General features: G+C 47.7%; 4 protein-coding genes across 4 annotated transcripts in view; 3 read left to right on the top strand and 1 right to left on the bottom strand.

The window, feature by feature from the left end:
- The window catches only part of MAA_09653 (uncharacterized protein), a gene marked incomplete at both ends in the record, with an annotated part of 2,743 nt that extends 809 nt beyond the window's left edge, over positions 1-1,934 (bottom strand). Inside the window, 2 exons of the mRNA XM_007827651.1 lie at positions 51-1,392; positions 1,481-1,934. Of these exons, the coding sequence (XP_007825842.1) occupies positions 51-1,392; positions 1,481-1,934 (1,796 nt within the window). The remainder of the gene's footprint in view (positions 1-50; positions 1,393-1,480) is intronic.
- A 5,431-nt stretch (positions 1,935-7,365) lies between these two features.
- On the top strand, positions 7,366-8,934 carry MAA_09652 (Major facilitator superfamily domain protein; the record flags this gene model as incomplete). The annotated part of the gene is made up of 1 exon (XM_007827650.1): positions 7,366-8,934. One exon carries the CDS (start codon positions 7,366-7,368, stop codon positions 8,932-8,934), a length of 1,569 nt encoding a protein of 522 aa, XP_007825841.1.
- A 928-nt stretch (positions 8,935-9,862) lies between these two features.
- Positions 9,863-10,504, top strand: MAA_11561 (Mediator of RNA polymerase II transcription subunit 5; the record flags this gene model as incomplete). Its single annotated transcript, XM_011413556.1, has 1 exon — positions 9,863-10,504. One exon carries the CDS (start codon positions 9,863-9,865, stop codon positions 10,502-10,504), a length of 642 nt encoding a protein of 213 aa, XP_011411858.1.
- Positions 10,505-10,778: 274 nt separating this feature from the next.
- MAA_11560 (glycosyltransferase family 31 protein) lies at positions 10,779-11,021 on the top strand (the record flags this gene model as incomplete). The annotated part of the gene is made up of 1 exon (XM_011413555.1): positions 10,779-11,021. One exon carries the CDS (start codon positions 10,779-10,781, stop codon positions 11,019-11,021), a length of 243 nt encoding a protein of 80 aa, XP_011411857.1.
- Positions 11,022-11,672: the final 651 nt, after the last annotated feature.

Raw genomic sequence — 11,672 nt, 5'->3', positions numbered from 1 at the left:
AGTTGATCGCCACCCTGGCCGCAGCCGACACTCCTATTTGCAAACAAAACTTCTTAAATTGTTCGTCTGGCGTCCTTGGGGCCTCGCTGCCCACGTAAAAGCTGTCCATGTCCAACAGGGTCCTAACCACATCCATGTCTGTCCAGCGCTTCAACAAGGGGTCATGTTGCCGCGTGGCGTTGTATAAATGCTCGCAATACTGCAAAGATCCCCATGCATCCGCCAACGACAAGCCAATCTCGTGATACTGGCTACGGAAGAAATACAGCGTGAGACCGCTCATTACAGGGGACATGCGAAACAGGAGATGGCCAGCACCCACGCGAGGACCCCGGCCCATACGCTGACAGAGTTTGTTCTGAACCTGCAATGACGGGTCCTTGGCCAGCCATTCAATGCTAGTTTGGACCTTTCGCAAGACTCTGTCATTCGACTCTGGCCAGTTGACAATCTTGAGGTCTCTATGGAAGGAAAAGTGCTCCTTGATATCGTTGGAAATAAAATTCATGTGCGTAACCATGGTGTGGTAGCCGCTGTCGACATGTTCCTTTAGAGTATACGAGATGTCCAGAAATACCTGGGTGGCAAAGACGGAATAGAATGGAATTTGCTTGGTTTTGTGGATTTGCGCCATGCCACGAAAGAATTCATCCTCAATCGGCCAGTTAGGCAGACCCATAACAATGGTTATAAGCTCGGAGAAATAAGGCATGACCAATGCTCGGTCATCTTCAAATTTCGCGAGGCCCGTCTTTGTAGAGCGGTTGCTGGACGGATCGTAAGTTCCAAATATTCCATCCTTGTAGATTGGAACTTGATTTGGCTCGAGAACAGCGGCGAAACCTTCCAAGTACCGATATGCCATCAGGTAGACACGTTCGGCAACGTCATATGTGTCATAGTTGAAGTTGTCCTTGTTCTCCATGAAAAGGTCCTCGATTGCAAATCCCTTATTCAAGCATTGAACGACATAAAACTTTTGCAGCATGCGGTGGTATCCGCCGTGAGCATCGAAAATAGGTAAAACATCATCCATCATGTCGCGGACAAGCCCAATTGCCGTATTCGTTGCAATGGCGGCCGAGGTTACGTCAAAAAGACCAGCTCGGTAATTAGACCAGATCCATTCCACGCGAGATCTCATCCGATCCATGTCGTTTAGTATAGCTACAGGGGCGAAGAAGGCATCCTCCAAAGATGATGGGGCCTCAGCTTCGTACGTATTCGGATCATCTTTGGCTCTGGTTGGTCGCTCGATATCTGGTGCGTTTAAGAACTCCTCAGATGGTTCGTAGACTGCAAGACCGTGGAACTTGTTACTCAGATTGTCGATGGATGGGGTAACGGGCGCGTCGTCGGTATTCGGCATAAGAGCGGTAAAATGCGGCGAACCTGTTTCAGGGCTGCAGTGCATTGCATTGGCCTGGTCAGTACGGAGACAAGGAGCATATCCAATGGGCAAGAGCATATCCACGCATACTCTGAACAAAGTAGCCATGCTTGGCAACCGAATCTTGATCCAAATTCTCGCCCTGTGCTTCGATTTTAGAACCAAAGCCCTCGCGTGAGGCAATAACTCGGTCAAGTATCACGCTGAAGGAGTGCGGGATAGGAACTGAGTGCTCAAGCAGGAACTCTGCCAGAATAATAAAGTCTTTAATGGCGATAATATATTTTGGACCGGATGTGAAGGCTGGCGACTGCTTCTGCGGGGTATTTGTTGATTGTGCTTTGGCTTTCTTCTTGGCCTCGGCGCGAGCTTTGCCTTTGAGCCGACCGCCGTTCCCATTCGCGTTGCCCGCAGTCTTGCACGTCGAGGAAAGAAGATGGTCGGGAAAGCCAGCCAATTTGGCCGTTGAAGCAAGCCATGTTGCGATGGAATCAGTGTCCTTTTTGTACTCGCAATAAGTACTAATCAAGGCGTCTGGCAGCATTACGGCAGGTAGCAATACAAAACACAACGGACTTGACTTGACAGGAAAAATTTAAGGTGCAGGTGTCGCAAGTGCAGTATGTATTACGTAATTACAAGAAACCCTGATAACGGGTCAACGATAACGCGCATTGCGATATATATGACCATATCTAAGCGCCCTTCCGAGCCCACCTGTTCGGTAAATAGTGTTGCAGGATATAGGGGGTACTAACAGACAATTACTTGTGGCGTGGCCACGCCCATTTTTTGTGCAATAAATAGTTCTAATACCCCTTCTGCTAAGCCATCTCCCTATCTATACTTACTTAGTGTTTTGCAAATTCTTGGCGGCTCTTCCTAGTAACCCATGTTCCTAATCAAGATCCAGCGGAAAGGTATTGGTAGATTCTAATTGGTAATATAGCATATTAGCCGGCAAAAACACTAAAATAAGTCTGTTTATTCGAGGACTATACCAGAGTTATAGAGCAGCACTCATATTATATAGCTCCCTGTTCTGCTGCGTATCTAGAATCCTTAAGGGCATGTAATATCCAGGTGAAAACACCCAGAAGCGGCTGTACCTGGATTTCAAGTGTAACGGGAAGAAATGCAATCCTAGATGGGCATCTCCAAGCCTTCTCTGCAATCTACTGGGTCGATAATATGGTTAAGCCCGTCCTCTTTTCCCAGGCAGCAGAGAGATCACTTTATGACGGTCATAATCTTGGTGCGTATATTGAGGTCAGACCTTATCCGGCTCTTGCTCTTCGTGCCCCTGTGCTAGATACGTTAAAACCAAAAGGGAGGCCAAGTTTTCTTTATACACCGTTACTTTACCGAGGGCGAAATAACCTCAAGGCTGTATTATCCGCTTTCGGTTCCCTGTGGGAACGTATGGCCAACCGTTTAGAAATTGCGAGGTTTCTTTAAGTTTCTGTGAGCCAACGCTTGCGGCTTATCAAGGGATTACCGGCCTATTCATGGGATCATGGGAGGAGATACTGGAGAGAGTCTCGGGTATCGCGAAGATGCCGTCTCGAGGGTACACAATTGCACCCGCTATTGGGTCAGCCGTCTGCCAGCGAATTTTGTTGAAGAAATATTCTACGTCTAAAGAAGATGTCCTGGGCGCAAGAATGCTGGGAAAAGGTTCAACAGGCATTTTCAGCAGCGTTTTACTTTTCTTCTTTATGTTCTGCTGCCAGCTCTGCGGCTGTATACCAAAACTTTGTATTATTCGAGCTGAACAATTCGTTGCCGTGGAACCCATAGCTATGGAAGAGCATTGCAACAGAGAAGAATATATCACGACGATAAAATTCCACGAGGAAAGCATCAAGACAAGTTTCAACACCATGCTCGATGCTGAAGCTTCCTGTCATAGGTATAACATAGATGGAACCGTTGTAGCCAACTGTGACAAGGGCTTGGTTACGAGGGCTTAGAGCAATTAGGCTCAATTCAATAATAATCTCGTAAGATATCAAAGGTCCTAAGTTACCTCAAGGAAGGAGTAGAACAATAACCTTTATATATACATAAAGGTAACGCCTAGGCCCAGGACTCTTGCCCGGGCACGTGTTTAATCTGTGTAACTAATAAGTCAAGTTATTTATCGGTGAAGCCCCTTTATTAGGCTTCACAATCCGTCGGGCCTTTTCCGTGTAACACCAAATTATTCACTGCACGTCTAAAGCTTTATCTCAGCCAAGCCAACCGCCCTGGTTGTGATCAGCTACCCCCAAGAGAGGAACAAAACAACCTTCTCGCACCGGTAGATGTTGCCAACATGTACGACTCATTTGCACAGGCTGGTACAAGCGATTCTGGCCCTTTTCGAAGTATAACCTCGATCCGGCGGTCTCTAGGCGAAGCTAACGCTTCTGCGGCTTGGCCAGCCGACCCGATGATCCCGAGATCCGTACTTCAACCGGCTATAGCGGAGGCATCGTTCTAGGCAGTAATATGTGCCTTTGCCTCACCATTGAGTAACAGCTGAGGAGTTCGCCCTTGCAAAGGAAGTTCATCAAGCCCTCAGTACGCCTCGCTTTGCTTTCGAAGGCCTTTCATGCGAAATTAACGCTTTTGTGACTGGAGTCGACAGTGACGGAGTAAAAGGCGATGTGTCGTTGTTCAACCAAGACGGAAACACCATGATACAAATCGAAGGTTTGATTTTGAAGAGTGTGCCTCAACCTAATACCGGCAGCGACCGCGGCCTGTTCTCGCACGTGGTATGGGAGAGCGACCCTTCTGGATATTCGTCAATATCTTTATATCCTGAACCGGAAGAGAACATGATGTGGTTGAATGCGGCGGAAATAGTCGCCTTGTACAGTTTTTGACAAATTTGATGAGATTGATCCACTGGAGCCTGCAGGGTTTATGCCTCACCATCCGTTCTTGTACCGTGAGATTTGCCGCATTGCTGCCGATGGAACGCGCCGTCGCACTTTTCTTTTTGCCGGCCACAGCTGTCGCATCTGCAAGGGATACATTCGGTAAGTGATAGTGCGGGATTAACAAGACTCTCTCTTGTGCGTATATACTTGTGCTCGTGTGGCTCGTTTTCGGTCGCGGGGATAGTTTGGCAACCATGTTGAAGGCATGAAGGATTTCCGACAGGTGGTGATGGCGTCGTGACTCGTGTCGACACATACCAAAGTGACCAACATTGAAACACGGACGGTGCAGAAGAGCCGATTGGTCATCAATGGCCCGGGCCGTACTCCGTTGCCCGATTCGCCGCCCTCGTTGGCTGACGTCAATGGTTCATCACCCGTGAGGATTGCAGGAATAGAAATCACCAGGGTCGTTTGGTTTATCCACTTAGTTGCTGACAGGTATTAGTAAATGGGTTTGACTCGTCCACGACCAATGATGAGCCCTGATAATCCAGCCGATGGCAGCCCATCTGGACAATCTACACCATACGGAACCCTTTGTGCAGAAACTCAGGCAGCCACTTTTTTCATGTCTCGGCGAACTCACTATTTCATTTTGGCACTTGACTCGTGGTTGTGTAGTTTATGTAGCCGTAATTGGGGTTTAGCCAGCGCCCCTCGACTCGGGAATTCACTGCCGTGTTCCAAGACTTCTGCACCAGACGTGTCTTGCATCTGGATTACTATGGCCAGAGGTCGCTAGTATACCATTTTTAATGCCGCCTTCATCCGTGCCTACATCCTTCAATGCCCTTCCACACCGGATAAGCATGAGCCTTGCAATACCAATTATGGTATCTACTGCTTAGCTAGCAGCAACCTTGAAAACTTTGGCAGCTACAATAATAACAAGATACGCAAGCACATCAGACTATACAGCTTTTGACACTATAGTCATGACCATCGACAGCGCAGTTCGCCGGCTAGGCTAAATTACTAGTTTTGCTTAGATGCATGTGAGCTGGCTTTTAGAACGGCTACCTGAGACTTACATGCCTCGGCATATATTTTATTGGATGGTAAGAAATTATATTGCATTTCAATTGTGCATGGTTTCCTATAACCACGCATGGGAATGAGTCACGGCTTGCTTTGCTACCATGGAGCCTTCCGTGGTTTGCGGTAATGACACGTGGCGGTGCGTCGACAACCGTCACGTAGCAGCTTAGGAATGTAGCCGGCATTGGCTCAGACTGCTTTGTAGCGTGGAATAAAGTGTCAGGCTGAGACACATGACGTCGCCTTTTTAGAAAATGCTGCCGCAGTCAGGGTACAGACTTTGGCGTGCAGCCATGATGTGAACGACACCTCATGAGTGAGATATGGCTTCAAGCCAGGCAACGCCTGAAAAGCATCCCGCGATGGATTCCAGATAATGCTTAGCTAATATGAAACGTACTGTTGTAGTAAGAGGGACGCCTGAGTTCAATGTGTGAATATGCCACGTTACCTCTTGCACTTGATTCAGATGGTGCTGCTCGTTCGTAGACAAGTGCCGTCATGAAATGAATGCTATCCTATCTAGGAAGCCAAATATGCTTCCGTTTTACCCGACCTGTCTAAACGATCATGCTGTGTAACTAGTGCATTAGACACTGGTTGCTGTTCGTCCTGTAGTTACTCTGTATATGGGGCAAATGTAACACAGCCAAGACAAACAATTTTGAGACAGCGACTCAGCTTTGTAAAAACATGATAGATAATCACGGGTGTGAGTAGTATTATCACTTTGAGAAACATGATAGGATCGTAATACAACAGATATCGGGTCTGCTTACCACCAACTATGTCTTCGTATTCGGCGGCTGCATGGCGACTCTGTATTGTGGCGAGATGAAATGTGACAATGTCTACAGAGACAGGTTGGGACTACACGGTACTGTTCGACTTGCCGGCCCAGATTCGAAGGCATAGTTTTACGCGTGAGGAAAAGGAAAGAAGACATGACTCGGGTACTGGGCGCGCGGAAACAGCGGGCGACAAGAAAAGAATCATTGATGTATACCGGAGAGTTCTGGATAAGCCTGTTGCGCCCTGGTTGCCGACGTATTTAAGAAGACGGCATCCCTAGCGAAGAATTTTCTCCCTCATGGCTTATCGTTCTTGCACAAACCAATATCAAGTCTTGTCTCACAATCATCCCCACGCTTATCCATTACCCGACACCTTGTAGCCAATATGAAGTTTACCATTTCCGTCTTGGCTTTCTTCGCCGCATCGGCGGCAGCGCAGGCTAAATGTGGAGCCCCTTGCACCATTATAGTAGGTGCTGTTGATATGAATATTGTCCCAGCAATGAATAGAATGCTAATAAAGCGACACTTTAGACTGGTTGCGAAGATGGTTGCACCTGCGACTTTTTTGTTGGAGTTTGTATTCCAGTAAGTGCTGGCATAGTCTAAAATGAATGATGCTTGCTGGTAGCACGATACTAATTGTGGACTCGACGGATCAGAACGAAAAGGAGTAACTCTACTTTACTTCCTTGTCTTCCCTTTTGGAACAGACCCTGGGCTTAGCTCTTTGGTCAAAGGGGATAGTCCCCTATCATGGAAATGTTACACTCGCTATCTACACGTTTGTTCACGGACGAATGTCAATTGGACATGTAACCGAGATGTCACTCTTTAGAATGGATAAATAAACCCTCTTTTGAATTATTCTTCAAGTCAATGTGCCCTTTGGTTATTAGGTGCTTCTTTCAGTACATGCCCACTTTCCATGTTACCAGACTAGATATGTACTAGTTGACATGCATTGAGGTTAACTGGTTACATATGTACTTGACATATCTGAAGTAAAGTCGAGTTCTGCAAACACCGCCACAACGGAGTCTAACCATAGTAGGAGTAGCCCCGGTAGGATTGCGCAATAGTAAACACGCATTTAGCGCCCTCTACCATGAATCTCCTTTATATCTCTTCGCTTTCCTTTTTCAGTATTGACAACGTGGCATTTTTCATCTCACTACTACCATACTACACTCGGCCCATGTCATTAAACATGTCGACAACAACACACACGGTCACAGAGTCAGGGCAGCCCCCGAACCCATCATTCGCTTTGATGATGAATGATGCAGTGTCTCCGCCAGGCCTGCATGCATCCCGAGGTCGAACTGTTGCCATCATCTCTTGTATCACCTGTATAACCGCAATCAGCAACCTTTTGGCGGGCTTGTTGACGGTGTGCATACCAGTCATCTCCGATGAGCTGCTGATCCCCCCCGAGCTCCAACTCTGGCCTGCGTCCGCCTTTGCCTTGGCGTGCGGATGTACGCTTCTCATCTGTGCTACTGTGGCCGACGTGTTGGGTAGCCGACGTGTCCTTCTCATCGGAGCATTACTCCAGTCCGGCAGCAGCTTAGGGGCCGGCCTTTGCAACACGGCTTCGGAACTTATTGCGCTACGCGCTCTGGCTGGGGTGGCCGCATCTTTATGTCTGCCCAGCGCTGTCGCCATTGCATCGCGCTCCTTTCCCGCAACTACCATGCACAAAAGTCGCAGCGCTGCCTTTGCAGCCATGGGCGGCGGTCAGGCCGTCGGCTTTGGCTTGGGTCTTGTTCTAGGGGGCATATTCAGCGATACCATCGGCTGGCGATGGGGATTCTACACCGCCGCGATTCTGAACATCGTGGTATTGGCATTGGCTCTGTGGGCGCTGCCTGCGGGTGTTGATCCAAGTTTAAACCGAACAATCATGTCTCATCTAAGGGGGGACATTGATTGGATCGGAGCGTTGCTCATTAGTGCTAGTCTGGCACTTCTTTCATATGTGCTTGCAATTGCAACAGGCACAGATGCAACAAGACTCATGCGTCAGCCCATCAATGCAGTGCTTCTTTGCTTAGCGTTGGCGCTTTTGCCAGCGTTTAGTCTATGGATGCGCCATCAGGAGAATCGCGGCAGACCGGCATTGATTCCCAACTCGCTATGGAAGAGTGTGCCTTTTGCCACTGTTTGTGCTACCGTCTTCCTCGTTTGGGGTGCCCTCAACGCCAGTGAGCAACTTGCAGCTTTCTACTTGGAGGATATCCGCGGCTTCTCAACCATGAAATCCTCTCTTTACTTTCTACCGGCTCCCATCTGCGGCGCTTTAATGAATGTAGCGATTGCTGTCCTCCTTCCGTACCTGAGGGCTTCGGTCGCTGTGCCGGTAGGCTGTTTTGTCAGCGGCATTGCTCCCGTTATTCTAGCATCCTTGTGCCGCATCAATGGCCCAGGGTACTGGCACGGTGTCTTCCAGGCCATGGCCCTTAATCCCTTGGGTGCAGATCTCATCTACACCATCGCTAATCTGGTCTTGACAGATGCTTTTCCTGCAGATATGCAAGCGCTGGCTGGCGGTGTCTTCAACATGCTTGCACAAGTCGGCAAGAGTGTAGGCATCGCTACAACCGCAATTATTGCTCAGCAAATAACAGCTTCCTGTGGAGCATTCGATCCCAAGGAGGCGTCTCTACAAGGCTATAAAGCCGGCTGGTGGTATAACTTTGGAATGGGGTGTACGGCGGGGGTGATATGCATTTACGGCCTTAGGAGTGTTGGGAAACTAGGTGTTAAGAGAGACTAGGGCCGCTTTATTACTGCCTTTAATTTTGGCTGTTCTTGTAGCCGTGAGTGAAAAGTCGCCTAGTTGACAACCGGCCATATCTAGGAAAACAAGAAAGCAGTTGTGGATTAGCACTACACTTCTCCCGGTTCTTCTTGTTTCTCGGGACGGAAGCCACTGGCGGTAATTCTCAGCTTATATGGTTTGGGGAAAATGCGAGTTGGAGCATCACACTGGCGCCCTGTATTTATCTATTCGCTTTGCCTACGGGGGCAAGTGGAAAACGAATATTTGCAGTCCATTGAGTACTTGACTCTCAAGTTTTCGATATTAAATTTTCTGAACCCCGCACAGCACAGTGAACCCCATCAGCGACTATAAGTCTGGTGGTTGTCACACGGTTAGGCCTTCATAAAGGCGTTGGGCCAACAACGATTACATCGACGACATCAAAGAAAGCATCACGAGGCCCGAGGTCGCATCCTAATTATACAGACCTTTGGTCCCTCAAGGCCTATCGGAAAACTAGGGACGTTTGATACCTCGGGGTCGATTAGTAAAGATTGAATTCAACTCATTACGTTCATGTGACAAGGGTTGAACGTAGAAGGCTTAGAGCAAAAGGGCTCAATTTAATAATAATCTCAAAGGGTCTCTAAGGGCTTGAGTTACTATAAGAGAGGAAGGGAAGAGTAACTGCCTTATATACATAAAAGGAACGCCTAGGCACGTGTTTTATCTGTGTAACTAATAAGTCCTGTATCGGTGAAGCCCCTTTGTTGGGCGTCACAATCTGTTGGGCCTTTTCCGTGTAACAGTTCCGAGCCCAGCTACACGGCCCTTGTCACAGTCTGAACAGCGGTTCGGGGCGCTTTTGGCACGCGATGACGCGTTTTCAAAGGGATACAAGACATTCGAATCAGTCGAGATCCCGGGATACGGGACCGAAATGATACTATCTGAACTGGTACAGTTGTTCGATCGATCGTCGACTACATTGACGGAAACCGAACAAGGAGCGTTGCTCAGTCGCATCGAGCTGGCTAAAAACAAAGTGTTCAATGAATCTTTCTGGGCAACGAACGTCGACGTTGCTGGCATTTTCCAAGACATGGGAGGTTCTATAAAACCCATGCCGCAAGGCATTCTTCTCCGTGCCATTCCTGACGAGCATGGCGGCGGCCGTTGTTATCCTTTGGTCTACGCCATGTCTGTGGCGCTGGCATCGTCAGAATTCGCCATTGACCAGCTTTGCGCCAAGCTGGGTGCCCTCTGCCCCAGCAAAGAATCCGACATGGAGAGTGCGGCGATGTTCAAACGATCTTTGGAGGATCTTCACACTAGCTACCTGGCGACAGAGGTGTCAAAACCAATTCGCCACATGAAATTTGAGGACGCCATCGGCATACTCATGAATAGCACCGACAACACCATGATAGCAATGCACACAGAGGTACATTCCATGTTGCTGGGTGTGACAAGGAAGGGCAATTCAACCGGGTGGTATTCTACGATCCAAACTTCACTGTGGCCACATTCACGTCGGGCAACGCACTGCTTGAAGTGTTACACGGATGTCACGTTGCCATAAAGGCACGGGCCGTACCTTGAACATGACGATAGTTACACAAGGGCTTGAGACCTAACGGAGGCCTCAGGCACCTAGAACAGCCCTTTGACCGCCTCTTGATATAAATAAGGGTCATCTGCCCCTTAAGGCCTTGAGAAAAACCAAGGACCTTTGATATCAAAGCGAATTATTAGCTGAATATCGAACATTGTTCCAAGCCCAATATCTCTTGCCCTTGTCACATGAAGCCACCAACAAGTTCTTCCAACGATTCCCTGTCGTCTACGAGGCCAAGATGGAGTGTGAGAGACCTGCATTTGATCTTTTCCAGATTGATGCGGACAAGGTGTCTCGCATCGGCTCCGACTACAACTTGACCGTCGCCGACCTAGTGAAGCCCGAGACCCTACTCGAGACTGTGGCGTCTGATCAGAAGATGGGGACTTTCCTCCGAGATGCTGCTCAGTTGACGGGGTCGGCGGCTTTTGGCACCCAAGCCGAGCCTCTGGAAGCCTTGAGCCTGGCAGAAGCAGCTTGACGCGATGCTACAGCCAGGCTGGAAGAGACGACTGGTTTGGATGAGCATTGGATGCCCATTCTGGAAATAATGAGAGAGGGCAGCGAAACGGGGTCCTATGAGGTGCAATTTATCAATCTCAACAACAAAACTTTAAAAACTAAAAATTGTACATATATAAAGGTAATAATATTTAGGGCCAGGTATTAAAAGTTTTATAAGACTTTAATTTATAAACTAAATAGGCGTAAAATCTAATATTTTACTAGTAGATAAATAAAAAATATATAAATTAGGCTTTTTAGTAACTATAATAGTATTTATTTAAGTCAATTACTAGTTTAATTTACCTTTCAAAATAACCGTGGAAAATAATAACTTCATTTATATACTTAGAATCATAATATCATTTAATTTATAAATTCTTGACCTCTATATCTCTAAATTCAAAGTACTCCTTTATTATCGCATCGTTTATTAGTAAATCAAGAAATTGTGTCTCGAAAGGAAGCAAAACCTCCACGCCTTGATCCTTGCTACTATTCCCTTTATGCGGTGGGTATATAACCATCATGTTTTCTACTACGGTGTCGGTAAGATTCCTGTACGCCATGGGTTGGCCAATGCCAAAGTCATTATCACATAGCCTGGAATTTCTCCAGTCGGTAGTCG

Source organism: Metarhizium robertsii, assembly GCF_000187425.2.
Source record: "Metarhizium robertsii ARSEF 23 chromosome Unknown MAA_Scf_9, whole genome shotgun sequence".
NCBI classification, from domain to species: Eukaryota; Fungi; Ascomycota; class Sordariomycetes; order Hypocreales; family Clavicipitaceae; genus Metarhizium; species Metarhizium robertsii.
This window is presented reverse-complemented; position numbering and strand designations above follow the sequence as displayed.